The sequence below is a fragment of the Scleropages formosus genome, chromosome 2 (genome assembly GCF_900964775.1).
Source record: "Scleropages formosus chromosome 2, fSclFor1.1, whole genome shotgun sequence".
Lineage (NCBI taxonomy): Eukaryota > Metazoa > Chordata > Actinopteri > Osteoglossiformes > Osteoglossidae > Scleropages > Scleropages formosus.
In genome coordinates this window covers 19,269,747-19,296,876 of record NC_041807.1, presented here as the reverse complement: position 1 = coordinate 19,296,876, position 27,130 = coordinate 19,269,747, and the positions used below count along the sequence as shown (strand labels likewise).

General features: G+C 43.2%; 1 protein-coding gene across 2 annotated transcripts; it reads right to left on the bottom strand.

Moving 5' to 3' along the window:
• Positions 1–796: 796 nt before the first annotated feature.
• On the bottom strand, positions 797–27,127 carry LOC108931635 (solute carrier family 45 member 3-like). Of its 2 annotated transcripts, none has more exons than XM_018747552.2 (5): positions 27,033–27,127; positions 9,319–9,628; positions 7,803–8,627; positions 4,003–4,268; positions 797–3,766 (listed from the first exon to the last, which is right to left on the bottom strand). In XM_018747552.2, exons 2-5 carry the CDS (start codon positions 9,464–9,466, stop codon positions 3,368–3,370), a joined length of 1,638 nt encoding a protein of 545 aa, XP_018603068.2. In that variant the 5' UTR covers positions 9,467–9,628; positions 27,033–27,127; the 3' UTR covers positions 797–3,367. The 2 variants fall into 2 exon arrangements, with proteins under 2 accessions (XP_018603068.2, XP_018603069.2); XM_018747553.2 differs by having other exon boundaries at positions 9,319–9,622; positions 27,033–27,047.
• Between the last annotated feature and the right edge of the window lie 3 nt (positions 27,128–27,130).

Sequence of the window (27,130 nt, the reverse complement as noted above, 5' to 3'; positions counted from 1 at the left end):
TAAATATTGATTACCTGCAGTGGTTTCATAGCTTAAGGTGATGTTTATTAAAATAATTAAATTAGTTACAGATTTCTGAGCTCACAGCTCCTCTGCAGCAGCATCTTCATACTCCTCTCTAGTATTCATACAAAATGTGACATGCACTCAGCAGTGGGACTGCATGGGCCTATCAGGTGACATGGTTGTATTTTTTTTTTTTTTTTAAATAAAAGAAAAAATAAACTGAAACATATCCAAGACAATGACCTGAGGGTTACGACAATTCATCTTTGGTGTAACAAAGTCTCCACCATAAATACAGATATGCAGATGAAGACACAGACTTTGGCCCAATCTGCTGGCATCCTCACCCCTTGTGCAAGTACTGGGATCGACATTTAGAAAAAAGACTGTGTTGGGAAAAATTTATTCATTTTATAATCTTTGTTATTGTAAATTTCTCTGTACAGACACTTTCCACACTGTAATAAATATTAATTGTCTGTAGTGATTTAATACAATAAATAAATCAATTTTGGATTCTTAAATTTTTACATAAGAAATGGATGCTGATGCCTAATACCAGGCATTTTAAATTTTTCTTGTTAAATGTAAGTTCTATAACTGATCGATATCTAGGTATTTTGAGCCTCCTTAAAGGGTGTTTAAAAATGATCATAAAACTAGGGAAAGGAAAAACACTGTAATACATTTAAAAAAATGAATTTACACAATCAATTTAAACCAAATCAAAACACATTTTGCACTGATACTGTGAAAACAGAAAAGGAAAAAAAAACCTTGGAATATGAGCTCATGATTTAGAAAAATAAATAAATACATATTTACAAAACTATTTCTTCAGCCACTTGTTGGACTACACAATGTCTGGCTGTTGATGTTAGACAACAAATGAACTTAAATATGAATATTTATTACGTAAAGCTGAAATGACCTTTAAGGGAGTGGTGCTACAATATTGTGAATATGAGCACTTTAAAAAATACTCAGACACAGTTACATGCCCAAGAGTCTGTGAGCAGAGACTTTATGTAGCTAAGAGTGAAAAGATGTGATTCCTGACAAACCCATCTAAATCTACAATCCCCATCATATATAAATATATAAATACTTTAAATATAAAAGTGTATGGGAATAAATTATATTCCACTGGGCATTTTACACCTGAATTGAAAAAGTTGAGGGTATAGTCTATGGGGGCACAGCAAGTAATGCTGGTGCCTCACAGTTCCCAGGCTGCCTGTTTGTGCATAGGTTCAAATCCAGTGTGGGTGTTCCCATGTTCTCCCTGTGCTTGCAACCCAAAAGACACAGGCAAAAGAAGGCTATGGTAAACTATATCCACACCCTTCCTTCCTATGAAAACCATGTAAATGGCCACTATGAGTCAGACTTGACTCAGCTGCACTTGCCCTTATAGGATAAATAATGCTGTTTAAAAATCCCATTGTTTAAATTACGTGTTAAGTGTTTTGAGTGATACTATGAGCACTGTAGGGCATGTGAAGGTTTCCCATAAAAGGGCACTTTCCACCCTTTATCGCCATCATAAAGCAGTACAGGCACAAATATGACCTCTCCAAAACAGGTCATGGAGAATTCCCACAGGGACACTGATGTATGTCTTTACATACAAATATAAAGCCATGTTATTTTCTCATGGAAATCTAAAGCATTCAAATTACAAGGAACCATGTTGACTTATAAATTCAGAGAGAGGCACAGTTTACCAGTTAAAAAATATCTGGGGATCTCCACTGGACTATCATTATGGTCTCCTCATTATGGCCCTTACCCCAGATCCCCCATAGTGCTCTGTCAAAGGGGACTCTGGAGCAGAGTATCTTAAGGGGTGATGGATAAATTAATTTTTTTCAGATCAAGTGATAAAAAGTTTCAGATAAGCAATAATTTTGATTTGCCCAATACAGACTCCCAAAATAATTATGACCATTTCTTACATGCATCATTATTAGCCGAGGAGGAGACTATGGACATAATTAAAAAAAGTTGAAAAAAGCTCATTGAAGCAAGTAGTTCTGGAGTATGATCTCTGCATTATATGTTGTTTTAATAAGTGCTTGTGCCTGTTCTTTTTATGTTTTGAGAGAAAATGGAAAAGGACCTTGACTGGTCTTTTAGAGATTAATGTCATCCCTATGGTTTGTCCCCCTCTATTTTCTTAAACCACAACAGAGATTCTCTTTTTTTATGAAGGATGGATGGGCAGCTACTGGTCCTTGGGCCCCCAGATCTGTATTTACATTTCTTCTATTGATTTTGGCTGAGATTTTCTGTCTTGCTTCCCTTAGATATTAGCTGGTTTACTTGCTTAGTGCTCTACAGCATTATCACTGCTTTTATTTCATTTTTTTAGTTTTTGAAAACCATCTTTGCTCAGTTTCTCAGTGCTCAGGCTGACTATACATACTGGAAAAAGGAAATGTATTTAATTTTGATGGTCTACAGCTGAAGTCTCCTCTGTGAATATGTGGATGACTAAAGTGTTTAATGTTGTTCTGCTGGAAAAAAATAACATTTCATTTGCACAACACTTAACACCCAAAGTCCTGAATGTCTGGACAGACTTCTGAGCTTCTCAGACGGTGCTACATGATCATACCTGTTAAATATTGTAAACTTTTGCCCTTGCTTGGTGTATGTTGCTGTGACCCGGTGCTGTTCCATTGTGCTAGAGCGAAATGGTACAGCAACAATCAGCCAGAAAACTATGAGATGTATGAGATGTATGTCACGTTGGAGAAAAGCATCTGCTAAATGAATAAATGTAAATGTAAAACAGTTTTTCTTGTTCGGGAACAAGACTGATGGTTTTGGATCATTACACTTTGAATGTGTATGATAGGGTAAACTATGGCATTCTCATAGGTGATTAAGGCCCAAATCACATTTCAATGGCTGACTTGTTTCTTAATGGATTTTTGAGAGATCCTGGAAGATCACGCTCACATCTAGACAAGCCATTTCTATATAGCTACTGCGTCACACCTGGTCATGCAGAAGCAAGCTCAAGTACAAGGGTATAAGGACAGCACCTGGAGAACTTTCATATGCACAGATACCCTTCACAAAGTGGCACTTATCATACTGTTAATCTCAAATGAGCTTTAGGTAATGAACAAATTGTATTTTCTCTGAGATGTATGTCGCTTAGGAGAAAAGCATCTGCTAAATGAATAAATGTAATCTAAATGTAGGTAGACAATCAAGGATTGAAACACAAAAGACAATCAACATATCTCAATAAATAAACTACCTTTTGCCAAAGAATGGCTTGCATTGCTGGCTAACCAAGGAGGGAACACAAAGAATGCTGGTGTCCAGTTGCTGATATCCAATTTGCTTAGCCTTTGAAGTCCTTCTGATCAAAGACAACATGGTTGGCCATGTAGATTGCTACAAAGCCAATGAGGCTTGAGCAGGCGATGTATGTGGTGACAGACTCTGTGAACTGGACGATCATGCCCATGAAGAGTGTGGGGAAGACTTGTGACAGGAGGAATGTGCTGTCTAGGATGGCAAAGTCCAGACCCACACCACGTTTCACTTGGTCATCAGGCATGGGGGATCCTCTCGTTGATCCATTATAGTCGTTTAACTGGGTGTAGCTATACTTATACCCTGTGCTCAGTTTTTGAAGCTGGAATTCGTCCACTTCCTCAGTGTCCAGATGTGCTGGCTCCTGTATGATTGTGACCCCATTGCTATGCAAATTTTTGGTTTTCTTTTTTGGCATGTGTCTCTGAAAAAGGCAGTCAACAATATCAGCAATTTTTGACTATGAGGACATTAACATCTCTGTACTGTAACTGCAACTTTGACATTAGCTACGCTGATCTTCCACCACGTCCAATTCAGAACAAGTGACAGAAAGATCAGGGGAAATGAGAATAAATAGATGAGAGGGAGTGCATGAGAATGAGGCTGGGTGCAGATAACTGGATGTAGAAAAGGCAGTGAGACGATTGCCAGGCCCACCTCCTGCTCCTTGTGGTAGTGGCAGGTGAGGGCATAGGGGAGCATCTGCAAAGTGGCGTAGGAGAAACCGGTGAGGGCTGACATGGTGGTGACCAGCACAATGCTCTTGGACAAGCAGATGACCAGGGTGCATATGGTGAAGCTCACTACACTGCCCAGGTAGACACAGCGGGAGCCAAAGCGGTGCACAAGCCGACTCATTCCCAAGGAAAAGATGGTAGAGGTGGCACACTGTAGAAACAGGCCCAGACTCCCCATACGGACCCCTGGAGGGTAAAAAAAAAGAGAAAAGCACACTGACATACTGCAAAAAAAACATGGAATAAGAGAAACGCAGAATCACATCACTGTATCCAACGAAAAATGCGCTAAAAAACCTGGTGGAACCAGGTAATATGTTTAACTAATTTTTACAACCACCCTAAGTTTTCCTGCATTTACTTTACGTTACAGTTATAATGTTAACCTATCCAATATTTTATATCCCATCCAATAGCAGAATTCCATTTCTATGCCTCTGCTTTTTAGTTATAAAAGCTGGATGATTGAAGGACTGCTAAATACTAGCTTGAACTGTCAACCTCTCAAAACCAAAAACACAAAGCATTCTTCGACATTCTGGAATGCTGCCTACGTGCCGCCATTGCTTATGAGCTGAAACAACAACTTGGGATGCAGAGAGAACAACTCCAGCGCATCATGGAAAGAATTAGGAGCTTAGAGAAAAGACTACAACTTAGCAACTCCAACTCTGAGAATGTGCAAATCGATTGCAAGAAAGACTGAAATTCAATTCACGGTGGAATTGCTAAGGAAAAAAAGTGGTCGGAAAAGAGAAGGAAGATCACTGGTGCTATGTGCATGCCCTTGGATTAAGGAAGGGGCAGAAGAAGACAACCCATTGGGCTACATTCAGCCTCATCTTCCCAAATGGCCACTTGTCTAGCTGGTAAAATGGTTGAGCCACAAAGAGCACGCAGATTACGTCAATGGTTGCTCCAGTTCTCAGTCTCGCACAGTCATTTTCGAGGCACTACAATGTGCTGATCAGAATGCTGCCCAAGCTGGAGCTCATGCTGTGGGTCAAATTAATCACAGCAGGAGTTCCATGCTTTTCTTCCCAGGTGACAAAATAGCAAAAGAGAGAAAAGAAAGGTGACAGAAGAAAGTAATGCAATGATCTGTCCTGCTCTGGTTACGCCTGTAAGTCTGTAGCCACCATTCTGTCTTCTCTCCCTCTGAACCACAACATTTTGCAGATGCTTTCATCTTTAAAGAGTCGCAGGCTTTTTTCTCCATCTGTGTGTGCAATCACATAGATCCACAATTATGTGTGTAAAAACATAAGGCAATCTTTAAAAAGCAACTGGAATGATAGAATCTTTTGATATAGCATGTAAACTGGTTTAAGATCTATTTGAGGGAATATTATTGCTGAAAAAGGACAAAACAGACAAAAAAACCCCCCAGAAAAGTCAGCAAACAGTGAACTCTGGCAATATTAAACCAGTAAAAAGAGCCATTTCTGGACAGCAGTGATGCGGCACGTGTTTTGCGAAGGCTGCAGCTTTGGAGCCAGACACCACTTGGCTCATGCCAACAACAGGGAGGAAGTCCACATTTAGACTGTCCGACAACCAAAAGAACAGACCTATTCAGAGACGTGCATCTGACAACGCTGTTGTTTTCGTCCTCTGTCGTCTGCATTGAGACAGAAAGTATCAATCAAAAATAAGTGTGGGGTGGACTAGGAAACCTCCCTTGTGTTGCCGCCGAAGACTTGAGCTTAAGCATTCTTCATGACGAGAACTGCCAGTCTGATTCTTCGCTTGGATGATGCTTCTGATTCAAAGACACTTTGGGTCATGTTCAAAGTGAATGTTTTCCAGGTCATGTTGGCCGGAGAAAAGACATTAAACATGAGTAATTTCACTATTGCTGAGAAAGGCCACCAAGACTGAACAAAACAGGTAGGGAGAGTAGACATGAAGACAAGGTTCAGAAGAACATTAGTGTGTTGAGAGCTTGAAGAGAGGCAGCAGACGAGGAGAAAATCCCAGTAAAATTTAGCCAAATATAAGCAAATGTGCACTCTAAAAGATTTGCTGCTACAAAATATAGACTTGGGAAAACAATACGGAAACCATAAAGTACAGATTTTATTTTAGCTGCAAGGAAACATAACTTTCCTGAGATTTGCTGGGGTACATTTTTTCGTACGTGGATTTCCTGGTGATGTAACGTACACGTGCCAAGAGACACAGGATGATCTTGGCATTATTGTGTGTATGTATATGTTATATTGATGCAGTGTGTGTGTGTGTGTGTGTGTGTGTGTGTGTGTGTGCGTATGTGTGTAAGTATAAGAGAGAAGGAGTCTGCAAGATGGTGTCAGCTGGAATGGCTGAAAGCCAGAACAAGCACACAAGACTTTAAGGGCTGCCATTAAAAACTCCTCAGCAGAAGGAGAACTGCTTTCCAATACTTTAGACAATGACCTCTGTTCGTCTGCACCAGCATCTGCCCTTCCTCCCGCCCTCCGTCTCATCTGGGGTGCCCCTGCAGACCATTTAACTGCTACGTACACAAACCTTTTAATGCATTCTCTAGCAACAGTGCTCACTGGGCAGCTGGCGGCTTCCATCTCAGCAATAAACAACAGAGATTCATCCATCCCTCGCCTAATGGGGGTTAATTCATTCCATGAAATCACCATTAGGCAAAGTCCTTTTCTATGAAGATAGAATTAACATTATTTCTTAGGGAGGGAAAAAAAAACAGTTCCCATACATGTCACATAAAATTAAAAATTAACCAAATACACTACATTTTAATGTATGACAGTGGTGACACCAACATATGTTATAATATTTGTAACATAAATAATTTTATTTTAGCACTTATCCAAATTATTAAAACTGTTACCATAAATTGTGCAGGAAAGTACTTCAAGTGCCAACTCCCAAACCATAAGAGAAACACTTAATTTATGATAGGGTAGGTGTATTAACTCTCTCCAGGCAGTTGTTTCAAATAAGCATCAGCTGGTACAAATTTTTTATTACTTGGTCCCTGAGAGGGTTACTGTTACATGATTTTTATCCTCAGGTTAAAATTTCCATGTCTATACAGTATATTCCTAAAAGTTAATAGTGAATTTGCTACATAAGGTGTAAGACTAGATCTCCTACAATAGATTCTGTGACTGGCTGAGATTTCCAATGTGACAGGAAGTAGGAAGCAGGAAGTGCGTACATGAATGCAGTTACAGCACACAGCATTGGCATGCTTTGCAGAGTAGAAGACATAGCAGAAAGTGAATAAAATACCTGTGATAATAATGTAATAATAACCCTAATGCATAAAATACATATATATACACCAACCAACCAATATCTACAACCGCTTATCCTAAACGGGGGTTGCGGTGAGCCGGAGTCTTACCCGGCAACACAGGGCGCAAGGCCAGTCCGTCGCAAGGCACCCTAAGCAGGGCTCGAACCCCAGACCCGCCACACGGTGGGCAATGGCCAAACCTGCCACGCCACAGCATCCCCCTTACATATACATATATATACATATATATCTACGCACGCACGCACGCACGCACGCACACACGCACAGACACACTTACAAACTGTTTTTCATTGCATCACAGACACAGTTGAAATCACAACTTGCTTAAGATTTACTGGGACAGAAAGAAACACTCAAACTGTTGTTGAGGCGATGTAGATGAGGGTGGGGAGCTTGTGTGAACATGAAGAATTGGGTCTCAGGAGGTAACAGGACCAACTCACCTTCTTCATAGCGCTGCCTGGAAACTGTCCCAGGGGCTGCACTGGGCACCCCCTCGTAGAGCCCCTCCCCAACAAAGTCTGTGTAGAAAAGCATGAACGACATGACAGCCATCCAGCTGCAGAGTTGTGCTGCACAGAGCTGGCGCATGACACGTGGCACCTGGTAATAGCTGCGGTAGACAGTGGGCGTTAATGACCAGCAGGTGCGCAGGAGGCAAGGTGGCAGGCTGGGTCGCCACAGGCGTGCCCAGCACCGGCGCGAGGGGAAGCAGGAATACACCACCTCCAGGGAGCTGCGCTCTGGGGCGAGCAAGAGTGCACCATGGGATGGCTCCTCAGATACCTTCATGGTGATTAGGACACTGGGAACGAAGATAAGGATGAGCAGGGTGAAGAGACACTCCTCTTGGCCACCCAGGTAGAGCGACAGCGGGCCACTGCTCCAGTCGAGTGCCGGTAGCAAGTATCCCACACAGCCGCCTAGGCTCACCATGAAAGAGAACATAGCGAAGGCCTGGCTGCATGCCTCCTCCTCCTCGCTGCCATACAAGTCCGAGAGCAGCGCCTCCAGCGGCGTGAAGCAAACCTGGCCGCAGAAGTCCAGCAGAGCCACACCCAGGATGAGAACGCCCACCTGCAGGGGGTGCCCTCCCCTACCCCAGTGGGTGGCCAAGACATCAGCATGGGGAATGATGAGGAGGGAGAGCAGCACACCCAACGACAGTAGCCAGATGAAGGGTCGACGGCGGCCATATCTGCTGGTGCAGCGATCACTAGCTGAGCCAATCAGCGGGATGAAGAGCAGGCCTAGAACCGGCCCGATACCTGGAGGAGAGAGGTGTATCAGACAGGCCAGGTGAGAAAACTAAGTACACATATGACATCTTGTCCAACAGACACTTGGAAGCTCACATCCCGCTTCACTGCGTTTCTCATACTGTTCTTCATGCTGTAGACAACTTCACTGTGTGTGAGATGCACTACATATGCATCGTACCTCTGTGAAACAAACTTTAACTGCTTTATCACTGCCCTTTGTCTTCCATCCCTGTCACGAAGAAGCAAAACCCCACTGACGTCATGGATGAGGCCGTACTGTACATGAGAGTCAGCTCATCTTAAGCCGCCACAGATGGACACTCCAGTTAATGATCTTTGAGTAGATTGCACTGACTTAACTTGGCATATTTCAAATTTATTCATTTAGCTAATAACTTTAGAAGTTGTTTTGCAGTAAAGTAAGTCACAATTTTTTACCCATTTATACAACTTGGGATTTTCTACTGGAGCAATTTAGTGTAAGCACCTAGCTATATGGTGATACAACAGGAGGTGAGATTGAAATTTGAGACCTCTGAGCATCTTTCACTATGCTTCTTGACACCTCAGATATGGTGTGCAAAAAATAAAGAGGTCTATCACAAAATCAATAATTCCTTGCAGGTATGGGGAAGACTCCATTATCACAACTTTTACAGTGTAACAGGCCTACTGAGGGCGGTAATTACAGTTTTACCTAAGACCATGGTCATGTACCGTTCCTCTACCCCCGCCTTCAGCAGGAGCGGAGGCACATAGGTGATCCCTGCTGCCACGCAGATCTCCAGCCCGCATGTCAGTGAGTTCAACAGTACCAGGTGCAACTGGGATCTCCGTCCAAGCATTTTGGCCAGACTTCGTTGTCCTGCCCACCACTACTGTGAGCTCTGAGAGCTGGGCAAGCTGAACCAGTCCAAATGTGGGACCCAGGGGGCCAGGCGAGAACAGAGTGGTGGTCTCACATGCCCTACGGGCTCCATCCTTTCTGAGGCATGCTGGGTCTGGAACTGACACAGGGTGGAAAAAGGAAAGATGAAGGTTGGGTGTGAAAATATAGGAAGCTCACACACACACATTTTCTGAACCGCTTGTCCCATACAGGGTCGCGGGGAACCGGAGCCTACCCGGCAACACAGGGCATATGGCCAGAAGGGGAGGGGACACACCCAGGAGGGGACGCCAGTCTGTTGCAAGGCACCCCAAGCGAGACTTGAACCCCAGACCCACCGGAGAGCAGGACCGTGGTCCAACCCACTGCGCCACCACACCCTCCTGAACATGTATATTTAGACAAAAAATAAGGTACTATTAAGGTAGTATAGCATGCTGGTGATGTATGTGAAAGGCTAATAATAAACTAGAGGTTTTGATAAGACTGAGAAATTACACAGGATAACACAATGACGTTTCATTAAGACATTTCATGTGGAAATAGCTGGCACATTCAGACATAAATTTGTGTGCTGCAACAGAGGGCGCCTCTATGATTTGGCATCTATACAGCAAAACCCTGCTGAAAATCACCTTTACTCCTTCATAAAGTCAGGCCAAGGTAATTACCCAGGTCCTTCCCAACAAAGAAAGCACCAAAAGGACCTTCCTTGTCAAATATGTCAAAAATTTAACTCTTGTTGTAACACTAACAGCCAATCAGATAGTGAACTCTATGTACCTGAGGAGTAAGGGTTGACAGTGTGGAACAATAAAACCACAGTTATGAATTCAAGGAGGAAGAGACATTAGTCAAAACAACAGAAAAGCAGCTTTCATTGTTGTGATATGAAACAAGTGTGTGATAACAACCCCCATCAGAAGTAGGTTCATACTGAAGCTAAGAACTCTTGAACCTGCTCTTGAACTTGTTGGTACATCCTGTTGCTCAGTAAGGTGCAACACACTGGACGTATTCCAGAAGGACAATGTCATCAACATGATATGAGGAAATGGTAACAAGGCTTGACTCCAAACCATTCCTGTAGCAATGCCCCTTGTCTCAGCCTCCCAAGGGATGCAAGTGCCAAGTGACACCATCAGAAGACCGATGTGAGAGAACAGTGTAAACCGTTGCCATGCTCAGGGAAGGAGGGGAAGGAAGAAGTGCTAGATTTGATCTTGGTGTGAAATTACTCCACAAATGTCTGCCCATCTGTTCGTCAGTGACCGGTGAAGGCCCAATGTCCTTTTTAGCCTCAGAACTCAGTTAGCCAGTGGTACAGCAAAGCCTGCAGTGTGTGCTCGCTTGTCCTTGCTGCTGGCAGAAGCTCAAGGGTCATAGATCATAGATGAAGTTCTGTCCCGCTGGACAGGGATAGTGGAGACTCAACAGCAACTGGAATGCTGGAATGGGCGTTAGTGTCTCTGAAAACAAAAACACTAGAAAAAGCTTGTGCTAGAAAGCCAGTGAAGAAATTATTAGTTTTTCATTTAGAAAACATTTTTATTAAGAGCAACTTGGAGAACAGTACAAGGTTAATACAATCAAAATGATCCATGATGGGGGGGGGGGTGCAGTGGTGCAGCGGGCTTGGTCGAGTCCTGCTCTCTGGTGGCTCTGGGGTTCGAGTCCTGCTTGGGGTGCCTTGCGGCGGACTGGTGTCCCATCTTGGGTGTGTCCTTTCCCCCTCCAGCCTTGCACCCTGCGTTGCTGGGTTAGGCTCCGGTTCACCATGACCCCGCTTGGGACAAGCGGCTTCAGACTGTGTGTGTGCGTGTGTGTGTGTGTGTGTGTGTGTGTGATCCATGATGACACATTTCACAGTTGGCTGTTACGAAAAGAGGGACCAAGGGTAAAAATAAAAATTGCACAGAACAGTTATTTTTAAGCCTCTATTAAAAATGTTAAATCCTTTACTATAATAACAGCAAGTTAGGAATTGAACAAAAGCCATGCAGATGCTTTTACGATTTTCTCCAGAAGGAACCAGGAGGAATGATGATGTTGCACACATGTCACAATCCATTCTGAGACCCCAGAAAGGGGAACTCAACACCCCTGTGGGTGTCCATATCTTTTACAATCTGCCACCCAAAGCCTCATCGCTCTGCTCTGAGGTCAACTGCCTTAATGGCCTTGTGGTCAGAGCACCTTAGTAACAACCAGCGCAAACCTAGGGCTCTCTCTTCTGCTTCTTTTGTGCTTACTGTCTTGTTCACCACCACGTGCTCTAATGACCGAGACTGATATTCCATTTGTCATGAAACAACTTTACAAATTGGCAGCTTTTGTTTTGTGCTCTCTCAGTTCTGACCTGAGCTTATTACAAGTGCAAGATTGCCTTGAGCTGCAAATGAACTGAGTCACAAGGGTAGAGCAGCTGTGAATAATTCAACAGCCCCACAACTACGTGTCAAATAAAACCAGTCCAGGAAAGCCTCTTGGATGAAATCAACATGCCATTGTAAAATCCCCAGAAGAGTGCACCAAAAAATCCAAACAGAATAATACCAAACTGTCGTGAACCATCTGTGTTTTTCCATGGTATATTCCAGTTGCAACTGACCATTCCCTCACCTGTTTTAAACTGGCTATGGAAATCAGTGAAACAGAGTATTAGAAAAAATACAGTTTCACATGCAACGTTTTTATTCATACATTTCACTGTATGCTGTGTATATGCGGAAACTGCCGCCAATGTCGCAACATGGAACTTAACATGAAAATATGATCTTGAGTATTAGCTTCAGACAGTGAGTAAAGAACTAAGCCTCATCACAGTGCAGCTGTATTGCAAGCTCTTCAAAAAAAAAAAAAAAAAGGTGTCCATAAAGGGATTTGATTTAGCAACATGCAAAACTTATTCAACAATATGCAAACATCAATATGCAATCCTTTAAAAACCTAAATTTCACTGCACATCTACAAATAGCTGTCTCTCATCCTGCCTAATACTGGAATAAGCTACCACATGTAACACTGATTAACTAATTTTTGGATACTCTGGACCAGAGGTCCCAATAAACACATCTATATTTGAAGTAGTATATGAGCACGTATACCGATATTAAGAGAATGCATCAAAGTGTCAAAGTACAGAAGAAAATCAAGAAAAGCAAAATATGAAGATGAATCATGAAAAAAATGCTTAAAATAGTTATCACATCAAATGTTCATCCATCCATCTACTGTCAACAACTGCTTGTCTCGAGCGGGGTCGCAGGGAGCCAGAGCCCACCCAGCGGCACAGAGCGCAAGGCCGAAGCGGGAGGGGTCATACCCAGGACGGGATGCCAGTCCAACGCAGGGCACCCTAAGCAGGGCTTGAAACCAAGAACTCGCCACACAGCGGGCACCGGCTGAACCCCCTGCGCCATCACAATCTCCAATATCAGATGTAAAAAAACTTAAAGAAATTACTCATTAAATTATTAGGAGCACAATTTATAAAATAAGTTTAACACAGAGCACCCAAAATGAAAAACAGATGTCCTTTAATTGGTCTGAGAGCTGACAGTACACACAACAGGGTTACTTACATCACAACTGTGCGGGTAACTTGACCAAAATAGGAGAAAGTAAAAACAAGTGCAGCGTCAGCCCCCTATTGGATTCAATTGCCACGTGGTTGGGAAATCTTTCCATACTTCTGTTTCTGGGAAGGTCATATGATAAGATCCGTGCACCAACCACCCCACCCTGTAGTCACCTTCAAACCCCTAACCACACAGCAGTCCCTCAAACCTACCTTTTTACTGGAGGCCATATAACCAACCGTGGCATTGACTAGATCTGTGGATAATAATCATCTGAAATAACTGTCTTCATTTAAATATGTGCCTTCACCACCTGTTGATTACTGGAGTGAATTCATGCTAGAGTCAGACGAAGAAGTAATTCTGTGTAAACGCTCCTCTTTCATTAAGGAATGCATTCAGGTGAGCATGAGCGCTAAGCAATGGTGCGTGTTGATTATATGCTTCCCTGTGTAAGTATACAGTTGATTTCGTTGTGTATGTCATTATGCCTTCAGAGCATGACTGCGTGCAATGATCACTGTTCTCATGCACAGATGATCCGGTTCATTGCTGAATCTTCCACAACACTGACTCGTATACCGCCCCCGCCGAACACTGTGAGAGTAAAACACCTTAGTCATCCAGATGCCCCAATTTTTCACAAACTGCCCTCCTGCAACTACAAATTTACCCTCCTGCATCAGTGTAAAAGAGTTGCCATTGCTGTTCCCATTATGATGGGGAAGTGACAAAGAGCGACAGCTGCTATGTCACAGGACTCGGAGGCTGACTTGACTGAGAATTTAGCTGCCGTGACTGTGGAATGACTGTTGAAAAAAATAAATACACAAAAAGAAACAACTGCCTGAAAATAGGCACTTTCTGGACTCTCCTAAGCCAGAGGAGATTCCTTTCCTTTGTAAATTCAAGTTTTGAGAAAGCCAAAATGAACTTCATGGGAATTAAGAAGTGGAAAAAACTAAGATGTTTTCATTGGTGAAAGCACCCAAAATGAGTGTCTAACTTGCTATCATGAACCGCATGTCCAAGTTAGGGTTATGGAGAAGCTATCTTAGAAGCAAGGGTTGCAAGGCAAGTCAGGGTACACAATGGATGGGACCCAAGTCCATTAAGATAGCCACACACACGCACGCGCACACACACGCACACACTTCCCAGTTAACCTGAAACACATATTTTTGGACTCTGGAATAAACTGGAGCACCTGGAGGAAAGACATGCAAACACGTGGAGAACATGTAAACTTCACACTTACTGAGCACTACCCTCTGTGTCACTTGCATCCAAAATTAATCTGCATTATATTTTTCTCCTTTTTGTGACAATGGATGAAAAATTAAAAAGGCAAGGCAAATTTTACTTTTCTCAAAACTACACCAGACTATATGGAATACTAACTGGAACTGGGCTACCTTATATTCACTGTAATTCCCTAAGTGTGCTGGATAGAACATATAAAATGCCTTATAAAATATAAATAATCTAAGAGAGCTCTGACCCACAAAGATATGAATTCTTACATTTTTTTAAGCCAAGATGCCTGTATGTCTGAAACTGAACCTCATTAGTATCAACAAAAGATACTGTTTAGGAACATGAATTAAAAACAAGAGATTTCATGCAGTTCTTTTTTTAGGCATAATCAAAGCCTTTTTTTGCCCATGAGCAATTGATCACCTTGGAATGCAAACAAATCAAAGGCAGGCCTTGGAATAAAGCATGCATGGCAAACACACAATTACAAATCACTCATTGCGCATATACATGTTGTGGAGCACCTGTTAAAACATCTATATATATATAAAAATAACTGGAATGCAGCTGTAAGAGAAGGTTGTGCTCAGAACAAGTCAAGGCAGTTATTATTGATACCAGCTCAAACCCCATTGGATATAATAGCTAAGAACTTCTATTCTTTAAATATTTTAAAAGTCATCCTGCTTCTCTAATGTGTCCACATGGTTCTGCAGACCTACTTGGATCTTCTTGGTTTGAATGGAGCAGCAACGTGATACACAGCAAAATGCATAGAAACCCCCCACCTGCCATCTGGATCCATTTTCTCCGCGAATCCCCGGTGGAAAAAGAAAAGTCTTGGACTGCGTCCTCCAGGCATTTAGTCGGCTGCTGCCAGTTAACTCCCCGGGAGCTCGTCGACAAACTGCGGTGACTTACTTGAGATACATGAGATCTCACTGGCCCACGAGCATCTAGTGCCAAGACACCTGTTCTGACAGACAGCTACCTCCGTTTCTGGAACAGATCAAGGGAACCAGGCGTCCACAATGTCCTCCCCCGCCAGCTTCCTCAGCAAGCTGCACTGCACATTAGTCACTGACCACTCCTTTTAAGACCATAATGACATCAAAAGCTGGGTTGTACTTCGCGGCTCCCAGATGGCACACCACAGTGTTACTCACCTCAGTGATGTGGAGCGCTGAGCTCTGGGATGGTCCCGAGGAGAAGCGAACTGGTGACACGGATCCAGGGTGGTTAACTGCAGACTGTGAGCTCTCACTCCTAAACCCAACCTGGATGATGGCACGTACTTCCTCTCCACTCCCTGCTCTATCCCGCTGATCCTGCACTGCCTGTCTGGCTCGCTCCCTCTCTTCTTATGGGGAACAAACCAGCGCACTTGAGAACTCCTTTCACCCCCCCGTCCCCCGTCCTTGTCCCAGGAGAAATGGAGCTCCCCTCCTCCGCCTCTTCCTCATACGAACACATGGTGCAAAAGGCTGGGCTAAACAAGCTGCTTTGAGACAAAGAGGGAATTCATAACGGTTCACCCCCCCCCCCCAGCCCTCCACCCCATTCTCCAAATCCATTAACACCCACCAAAAACTGTAATCACACCAAGCCAGTATCATGTTTAACTGCCTATCAGGGAGAACCCCCCCCAAAACATACAGACACACACACACACACACACACACACACACACAGAACTACTTACAGACACACACGCAGGGTGGCTGCCCACCTCAAAGCCCTGCCCTTTGCCAGCACAGCACCCTCTGCAGGGAAGGCAACCTACTGCTTCCAGCCCTGTTCCTTCACTTCCTCTACATCAGATTCAGAAAACACAAGTTACCCAAGGAGATGCGGCTAACGCACCAGCCCAAAGCCTGGGGGTTGGAGAGTCAATTAGACGGTGTCAAAGGTCAGATCTGTGGAGGAAGGTGCGAAAGACAGGCTGACAGCATCAGCGGGGGCTGTTATGCTTCTGCAGAAAGCATGGCAACCTGGGGAAAAGCAAGACGTTTCCCACGATGCTCCTGTGAAGTCCCACAAAGGAATATTTCATAGTTGTGAAATTCGGGGGTAAGAGCAGCTCACACTGGTGGGTATTTTCAACATTCCTTTACAATTGTAACCCCTGAAAATGTCAAACAAAACACAAAGCGTGTCTTTATTGAACCAAGATTACGGAACGAGACGGAGACGACAAGAACGGCAGCCGTGAACCGCAGGCATCGTTTGCACTCGGCTCGTCCTGCCTCTTCAGATACCTGCGACCCACAAACATCCAAGACGCACAGGAAAGTGGACAGGTGAGCTGCAGATATGCTGCAGCCTGGGACTGCATTTGATTCACTCATGTCTCGGTTTAGAGAGAGAGGTTGGAGGGAAAATCCAGCAAAACAAGAGACAAAAATGTAATTTAATATGTCATTTATATATGATAGTCATCAATTAAACAAAGCTTAACAATTCTATTTAATAGATGCAAAAAAAATTAGGGAATTGAAATATAGCTCAACCACATGTAACTGGATAAAGCAAAAAATAATGCAATTCCACAGCACTTGATGATCACTTATGGGAATTTTCTGACATTACCCATAATTCCAAGTATAGTGGTCAACAGTAATTCATTATAAGGTGGGACAGCTTCACTCATTGTAAAAAGTTATTCATTTAATGGAGGTGAAACTGAGAAATTAGAGGGTAAAATAATCAATAAGATATTCCAGAATAAGCAAAAACAGTGTGCCAGGGATAAGAAAGACCTTGGCAGGTGAACAAACTGTTTTGTCGCTTGCTGCAATTCTCCATTACCTATGAAGGAAAGGATCCAATAAATTTGTTCTAAAACGGCCCTAAATAAATGACAGGTAATGTATATGCCTTTAATTTAGAGCCTTTTTTAAAGTTTTAATGGGCTGACGAATATATATATATACACACCAGATAACATGAAATAGAATATAATTTACTCGTTTTACCAAAACTCAATTATAAATTATTTCTTTTTTTTTTTTTTATCAGCCCACTAAAACCTCATGCATTTCACATGGTATTTTTCAAAAATTTAGACAGATGTTTTTCCTTGTAGATGCCTGTGGTCAACAACACCCACTTGGTACCACAATAGCTTCATGCTGTGTCATTTTACTGTGCTAGAAATTTTTAATTGTCTTCCTTCATGGTTAAGGCAGTTTGTGTTTTTTCCCCCTGGCTTCTGAAATAAGAAAAAACAAAAAGTGGGAGTTCCACAACTTGTGGTACAGTTCTATGAGCCAAAACTTAAACAGCAAATAATAAGCAACGAGTGAGTTCTGATAATTCTCAATGAAAACAAAGAGATGCCATCAGAGTGAGATCCTGTTCAGGGTGCCATGTCTTTTTTCCAGTAGGATGGAGCTCATATTTTAGATGTGCACATCTAAAGGTGGGGATCGCACAGTATCTGTACCCTGCTGTCCCTCACGAAAATGACCAATGTTGAATGTTGTGATTGCGAGTCTCCATGGTTGGATCATGGACCAAGCCTCCTTCTGTTTAGGTTCCAAATCCACACGGAAAGCCCAGAACCTCCAACTGCTCAAGCATCAGGTAAATGAATACATGTAAATGTGTCCACAGCAGTTCAGAAGCATTTTGTCATATGAAATGTGGTTATTATGTATGTAAAGATGGAGTAAAAGTCTGTTACACTAGCATACCAGATGGGCCACATTCCTGCCAGATCAACAGACTTGTGGTCCTATTTGAGAGTGGATGTGACTCAGAACATCCCACTAGGGGGGTCCAGGTCCAGGCCCGGTCAAACCAACCAACGCAGTGTGATTGACAAGTAGAATCTTGGGGTGAGAACTTCCTGGTAAGCTTGAACATGTCATACATGGGACATGGCATAAGGGGTTCCAGGGCAGAGTCCTCACAGACTGGGACCCTCATTCACATCACAGTCCTCATTAATTTCCTACTGATCCAGGCGACTCACTACATATGCAAATGAATCGGAGTAGAAGCCATCACTACAGCACCCAGTAACAAGTGGGGACAATCTCTAATTACGTGCGTGTGTTTTATTTGTGCGAAAGGATATTTGCAGGGTTAATGTGTGTTTATGATTCAAACACAGATGCATGAGCAGACACACACACAAATACACACAATTTCCCGAGACAGATCCAACTCGAGCAGCGTAGACCACACACCAACCAGTATTTAATGCTATGAAACAGCGGTTTAGCGGAAGTGGCATCAAAGGCATCACATATGTTGACTTGAATCGTTCGGTCGATCCTTTCCGAGGGTTTACGCTTCTCAGATATCAAAGGCCCGGCTGCCTCAGACACCAAACCTTGAGCAGCTCAAGCACATGAAAGGAAATCCTTGGCTGTCTCTATCTCCGTTTGCAGCGCTGCTTTGACATAGAGAGTCTGGAGGGACAACGCACCGCATAAACAATCCATCCATTTACGTTCTTGTTGCCTGTCACCTCACACTCTTGGGAAGCTTAAGCGATTGCTGCAATATTTGCTGATACAGAACGGTGCTTTGCATGTTGTGTTTTACAAGCCAAAGTTCTCCCACATATCCCCCTCCTCATATCTCCCCATTGGCTTTCTGGAGCTGCCCATACCAAGTTCAACACTCTGGTTGTGGCCACCAAAACCATCAACCGATATGCTCCCTGACACCTACAAGACCTGGTCACTTGCTACACCCCAACCGGACTGCTTTGCTCTTCTACCTATGGCTGCTTGGTGGTCTTACACACAAGTGGTGGAACAACCTCCCATCTCTCTCAGAACTGCTGACTCTCTCTTAACATTCAAGAAGAGTCTAAAAACACATCTCTTTCAGACTCAGTTCTCCCCTGATCTCCTATGTGCTCAATAAACATGTACCATGGAATCTTTTAAATCCTGAAAAATACTCTATATGCAGGTACTCATGTAATGTACACTGGTTTATACTGTGATATGTGACAAACTGACTACACTCAAAAATCATGTGTCTGCATCCAGATCTCTCTTCTGTTGATGTGATGAACTGTTGTATTGTTCTCGGAGAAGAATGCTGCAGTGGAGAAAAGCATCTTATAAATGAATAAAACAACTTGCAGTGGTGAGAGGATAAACTACCATGTATACACACACACACACACACACACACATTTTCAGAACCGCTTGTCCCATACGGGGTCACGGGGAACCGGAGCCTAACCCGGTAATACAGGGCGTAAGGCCGGAGGGGGAGGGGACACACCCAGGACGGGACGCCAGTCCGTCGCAAGGCACCCCAAGCGGGACTCGAACCCCAAACCTACCGGAGAGCAGGACTGCAGTCCAACCCACTGCGCCACCGCACCCCCATGTATACACACACACACATCTTCTGAACCGCTTGTCCCATACGGGGTCACGAGGGAACCGGAGCCTAACCCGGTAATACAGGGCGTAAGGCCGGAGGGGGAGGGGACACGCCCAGAACGGGACGCCAGTCTGTCACAAGGCACCCCAAGCGGGACTCGACCCCCAGACCCACCGGAGAGCAGGACCCGGCCCAACCCACTGCGCCACCGCGCCCCCACCATGTATACAGTCAGGTAATTTTTACTGATGTTACTGAATTTTCAAGTTGCACTAATTCAGAGAAGGTACCTTGACCAATGGTACTACAGCAGGAACTGGGATTTGAACCTGGGTCGGTCCTTAAAGTATTTCAATTCCAAAGGCCGTGGCTCGAATCCTTACTCGCTGCAGGTGCAGTGAGTTCCTGGAACACTAATGCTTGTAGTGGGATGACACAAGAATACCAACCTGGTCACCAGCCCAATGCCTCAGATAAATAAAGAGGGCAAATTCATAACACGGCCTTTGTTTTTTCTCAGGATGAGCCACAGACTCACCCCAAGCCTCCCAAAACCAAGGGCCAAAACACTTGAAAGCCTGTGTGGTCAGCACCTATTGGCTGGAGGTACTGCCCATGGACTTGGAAAGGTTACAGTTTTGAACCCCATTTGCTCCTGTAGTAGATTTGATCACGGTACTTACCCTACACTACTCCAGTAGAAAATGCCCTGCTGTATAAATGGGTCAATAACTTTGCACTATAAGTTACTCTGGAGAAAAGCATAAAAAATGGACAATTTATAGGGAAACATTTACATTTATCAGACGCTTTTATCCAAAGCAATGTACATCTCAGTAAAAGTACAATTAAGAGAAAGAGACATAGCTGCAGACATGTGACTCAAGTAAACCTAGTTTGTTACCCACCACTTGCTGCACCGATGTTCATCGTTCAAGTAGGTGCATAAAACACAGGATAGACAAATCCTGATACCCTCCTACCAATTTTTTTTTTAAAATATTATAAGCTACACAAATAAGCAAATACAATGCTAGAGTAGTGGCTGAACAAAGGCTTTATCTAGGGATGCTCATGAAGTTACGGTGCATGAACATTTACACTGTACATGAGCTGAAGAGATCTTGGGCAAAATGGGTCTGGAAAAGGTGAGTTTTCAGACCCTTCTTGAATGTAGACAGAGTTTTCGCAGTTCTGAGTGACAGGGGAAGATCGTTCCACCACAACGGAGCCAGAACCGAGAACCTCCGTGCTTTACCTTTTGTGCGCGGGACCACCAGCGAGCAGAAGCAGACGAGCGAAGGGGTCTGGCTGAGGTGTAGCGGTTCATCAAGTCTTGTAAATAGCCGAGAGCAGTTCTATTGATGCACTTATAGACAATAACCAGGGTCTTGAATTTGAATCGAAACACAACAAACAAATACTGGAATGCTGTTTTAAAACAATAACCTAAAATATGTGTGGTGATCAATCTGTGCTGAGACTAAAGGAAGATAAGGAAACATGATAAATGGAAACCATTTGAGAAAAAGAAAAGTCCTGACAATGCAAAGCGAGGAGGAGGTCAAGTCACAAGCTTATTAACTGTATCTCAGCCTTATTCATAGTCTTTTTCTAGAAATGTGAGAATAGCAAGAAAATCCTCTCTATTTAGCAGCTTGGACTTTGACCTTGTGTGTCCAGGAATTGTGTTGCGTCTCTGCTGCGATGACAAACACAGCTAGTTTTGCTTCCCGAGGTCCTGAAGAGGTAGTAAAAAAAAGCACTGTTTGGCAGTGGATTTTTCATCTCTATACTTGTTCTCACACATCTTCTGAAAAATAAAAAAAAAAAAAAAGAAACATTTTTACGCCACATGTGAGGAGCTTGGCTGCAGAACTAAAACTCTCATACCGGCAAGTGTCTCACCATATTAATTACTATGGTGTCGATGTTCATTTCTCTTTTATTTCTTCATATACTCACACACGAGCAGTCAAACATCCGCATGTAAGAGAGGAAATGCTTTTCTCGTTTGGATTCAAACCTCAAGTGTGACTGAACTTCAGCGCAATTCATGGGACATTTTGTTCACTTTCAAGAACCTTTTATTCAGCGGAAAAAAACACTCGAACCAGAGTGGGGAGAAAGGCTGCAGGCGGGGGGGGGGGCTGTATATGTAATTAAAACTAAAAGACCCTTGACAGGCTTAAGTAGCCCGTTGGACAGCGTTGACTCCACTTCCGGCAGCGTTGAGAGGAATGGAGAGCAGCTGGTGCGGCCAGTGCATTTGGGGTGAAGAGAAGTTCAAAAAGACACAGTAGGGGTGCCATGGAGAGAGGCGACGCAGAGGACAGCTACACAGCCCAATCGACACACCGACTGACTCAATGCGGTGCAACTCAACCCTGAAGTCGTCTATCATTTTCTGGAATGTCTCATTTACACGCATCTCTCGTTGGAGAACCCATCCCAAACTGGAAATCTTCCATAGGATTTCACGCAAACCCTATGTGCCTTAAAGCCAAATTTTCTTACGTTGCTTATTATCGCTACGCAGCTGCAAGAGCGACAGCACAATCTTGCCCTTCGACTTGCACTTCCAAATGTGTCCACATCCTCCCATAGTAAATGGGCGCAGCGCCAAGGTTCACACTGAAGCAGGGAATAATCTGTTTATATCCATAATTTCATAAGGAGAGCCATAGGCTTTGACAAGGATTCAAGCTGCATTGCACCAAAACGTAGAATTAATTAATCAATCTTCCCAATGACAAAAGCACCAGCAACACTCCTAGGGCCCCAGAGATCCGAAGGGGTCTGTCTCATGAGCTTCAAACCAAACCTGGCGAGAAAGCTGTCAATTACGACAATGATAATCCTGAGCGTTTTCGCTCACAGTGGTCACACCTGTTGTGATTCAGCAGAAGTGTTGCCAGCAAAATATTGAAAAATCATTTTATTTTAACTTGCTGAAGAGTTCCAATGAGGTCCTGTTACACTAATGAGAGCCCGTGGTACTGAAAGGGTTATAGAGAAAACTCTTACATTTTTAAGGTATTAAACACAAAACATCCACTCATCTTGTCTTCACCTTCAATCTCCACTTCTTGATGGGGTGTCATGGAAGTAACTAGGAGAAGCTCTAACGTAACAGTAACAAGAAAAATGTCCAGAGACCATAATTTTACACACACACACACACACACACACACACACACACACACACACACGTCTGAAGCCGCATGTCCCACCATAATTTCAGTTAAAATATTTTCATTGTTTATACTTTGAGTTTTACTGTATTTGTGTATTATAACACATTTAACAATACTGTAAATTTGAGCTGCTGTAAAAAAAATATATGGGGCAAAGGTAGAGTAGTAGTTAGAGCTGCATTCTTTGGATCTGAAGGTTGCTGGTTTGAATCTCACCTCCAGCTGTAGTACCCATGAGCTAGGTACTCGAAATTGCTCCAGTAAAATTACCCAGTTGTATAAATGGGCAAATAACTAAGCTGCTTTGGAGAAAAGCATGAAGCGTATTTTTAAAAACCTATACTCATTTAATTATAGATATTTTGAACCCAAATGCATTCCAGTAATGATATTTTTAGTGACAAACACACACACACACACACACACATTTTCAGAACCGCTTGTCCCCTACGGGGTCACGGGGAACCGGAGCCTACCCGGTAACACAGGGCGTAAGGCCGGAGGGGGAAGGGGACGCACCCAGGACGGGACGCCAGTCCATCACAAGGCACCCCAAGCGGGACTCGAACCCCAGACCCACCGGAGAGTAGGACTGCGGTCCAACCCACTGCGCCACTGCACCCCCTAGTGACAAACATGATAATATATATTTTAAAATTAATGTTTATCTCTAAAATAGGTTACGTTCATAAATACTCTTACATTTTCAAAATGGTGTTGAAAACATTATTTTTTCAAAGACAATTAACTGAAACGACTACATTTATGATTGGTTCGGGAGATGGACCCTAAGGTTTCAGTTTTTTTTTTACCCTTTGTGTGTGATTTCACTATGATGGTTTGCCCCTCCATCCAGGGATTATCCTGTCTCAGACCCTATGATTCCAGGATAGACTCCTGAGCACCATGTCCCTGCATTGGACAAGCAGTTATTCATAAAAGACAGCCTTGATAACAAGCCAGTGTTGCTGTCCATTTACCATCATAAATGACTTCAGTCAGACCATAGGAAATCTGTAGATATTAACATTTTATTTTTTCACAGTTGTTTTTACCCAAAGCAGCCTATAATTTAGACCTTTCATACAGGTGGATAACTGAGTGGAGAACTAAGTACCTGTCTTAAGGGCACTGCAACAGAGCTTTAACCAGCAGTCTTGAGCTTTACAAGCTGGGATCCTTAATTAAACTTCAAGCTTCCTGCAGTGCTAAATCCTGCTCACTGCCACACACCGTATGGTGTCTCAACTTCTGCGCTTTACTTTCTAAATTACCATAACTACAAGTTACGCTATGATTTAAGTAAGTCCTGGTTGTACAGAAAAGCAAAACTTACTTTAAAGACTGTGCTTGAGTGATAAAAAGAGAGAAGTTTCACAAGACTCCAAATTTTTTTATCAGTGCCTGTTCGTGGACCAAGAGCAGACTTTGGGGTGTGTGTGGACTGAAAATCAGGAAACTGTGGGAGAAGAAGTTTTGTGTGCTAGAAGACAAGGCCATGGCTGCACTGAAAATCTGTGTGTGTGTGCTGCTTTAACCTTTTTTTATTCCAAACACCAAGTATCTCTCTTATGTCTTTCAAGTTATAGGAAGCACAGTAGATTTGTTACCATGGTAACATTTTAAACTTGTGAATTCCTTCAAGGAAAAAAACACCTTCAACCTCTTGAAAATTTTGGATACCAAAAGCCTATTTCTCAGTATTTTAAATTCAAAAGCCCCAAACCAGTTTACCAAATATCACAAGAACACTGTAAAACACCTATATACACCCATGAGTTCAACTTGATATAAAACACATTTGTACAGTTACTGCTCCAAAGTAATTCCCATTTTTATAAACCATGCAGGGATCCACTGAGCACATTGCGCTTATTGCGAACAACTTTATAAAACTGCACACTGTTGCTAAAATACACATACATCACCAAAAGGTAATGACCTAAACTCACACACCATCTGAAACTACTTGTCCCATATGCGGTCGCGGGGAGCCGGAGCCTAACCTTAACCCGGCAACACAGGGCGAAAGGCTGGAGGAGGAGGGGACACACCCAGGACAGGACGCTAGTCTGTCGCAAGACACCACAAGCAGGACTCGAACCCCGGACCCATCGGAGAGCAGAACCCGGTCCAACCCACTGCACCACCGCGCCCCCTATGATCTAAACTTTTTCTGCTAATTGTGCTACTGTGTCTACAATCATTCAGTTAAATATCAAATCCAAAATGGTTGGCAGACACACCTGTGGAATTTCAAATATTTCCCGTAATGCCCTACTCTCTTAAACTACACACCAACAGACGGACAGATCTGGATGCAAACGTCTCACCTACTGCGCTTTTTCTTCACTCACATTTCACCTTTTTTTGGACATGTTAAACTTCATTATACTGATTTTTGTTCTGTAAATCGAAAATTGGGTATTCTAAATTTATTATTCCAGTTCTTCCAAAAATTTGGATAAAGAGAGTTGATAAATTAAGGTATGCCGATTAAAGGAGGCAGGAACATGGCAACACCCATTCCCTGCTTGACTCATTGCCGCACCTGATGTTGGATCCTTAGAAGCAAACAAGGACCAGGTGTGGCCAGTTCAGAGGAATAAGGACTTTAAAAGTACAGACAGGAGTGTGATGGTTTTCTTTATATTTACATTTTCTTTTGGAGGGAGAGAAGCCTGAGAGAATACTGTTTGTGAATAAGAATTTGAACTCTGGGTGCTCTGGGATTAAATTTAAATGAGTAACGAAAATCTGAGAGCTTTATGCTACAGGTTTGATTTTAAATTGTCTGTGTTCTTAACTTTTGATTGACTCACAATAGTTCTTCATTAAGGAAAAGCCATTTTAGTATCATTATTTGGTTAGTACTATTTAATAATTGTAGAAAAAAGGTATCCAAGAAAACCTAGGGTAAATTCATCTGCTGCTGTTCCTTGCCCGGTCACTCCTTGTATTTGACACACCTCAGCATGTCACAGCCAAATAAAACAATCTTTAACAAGAGAAAGAACTTGGAGGAGGAAAATGTGGCAAAGTGGTGTGATTTAAAAAGCACTTATTCATCATTCCTTTGCAGCCTAATCTATTAAAGGTTTACTGATTCATAACACAGAACACTACTGCACACCAGATCGAATTATAAGGCCTTTGACCTACACTTTGTAACATCAGTGACTAATGAACTAGATAGTACCCCCACTCACTGTGTTTGAATCCCTTTGCTCTTGCTATGGACTGACTAGACCAAAATTTTTAAACAGATTACCCCGATGATCACTGTATCCCTGTTCACATGCCTTTTCCCACTTTTTGCATGAAATAAGCCTAAATGGACAACCCAAAACTCACTATGTTCAAACCACCTCATACACTGAAAAGGGTTTTAAATAGCCCACCCATGGCTCAGTGGTTTGTGTTAAACGCGGTCTCTACCATTATGTACTACTGGACAGTGTTATTAACCAGACTACCAAGGACTCGGTGTGCGTTCAAATCCCTTTACGCACTAAGCGGACAGTTTTTTTTGGGGGGGTTGTTTTTGTTTTAAATAGTGCCCGGGACTCGCCGTTCTGCGCTCCAATCTCTTTCCATAACTGAATAAATTAACCAAAGCCAAGGCTCCTTCCCCACAGCCGTGTCAGAACAGTCCCCGGCGTTTACCCGCAGAACTGAACGCTTGACTGTCGAGGGTACGGAACCCCTGGCACTTGGCGACCCAGATCATCAACTTGTAAAACAATCCAAAAGAAAATGCTGTACATACGTTGATTTACATATATTTCAGTTGATCACATTATTAGTTTTTTTTTTTTTGCAGAAAGAACAGCACGTACAGAATCTTTCCAGACGGGAGCGACCGCGATCCTTCACGGAACATGAACATCTACTTACACACCGACCGACTCGATGCGCTGTCTAGTAGCAGGAACTGCAGGACAGACCTTAGGCTTAGGAACCTATTTATAAGTGCTCAAAAACTACGGAAAGCGGAAGTTAAAGATGACACATGAGTAAAAGTTATGCTTTTGTTTGGCATCCTCCGGTCGAAATTAACACGTCTGCTCCCTCGCGACACCCCCCCTCCACTTTTTTCGGATGGACGAGGTGGGTAAGGAACGGGTATTACCGTGCAGGCGCAGCTGCGGGGGGGGTCCATCCACTGAGTTGATCGGCGTGTGCGCGCGGCGTCCGAGCCCCGCTTTGAGCGAAGGAGCGGCGCTCCGT

Coding starts and splice junctions, on each gene's coding strand:
- LOC108931635 (XM_018747552.2), bottom strand. CDS start 9,466: ATGCTTGGACGGAGATCCCAGTTGCACCTGGTACTGTTGAACTCACTG. Junction 4,269..7,802: donor CAGGCAGCGCTATGAAGAAG/GTGAGTTGGTCC, acceptor TTTACCCTCCAG/GGGTCCGTATGGGGAGTCTG. Junction 3,767..4,002: donor ACTACCACAAGGAGCAGGAG/GTGGGCCTGGCA, acceptor TGCCTTTTTCAG/AGACACATGCCAAAAAAGAA.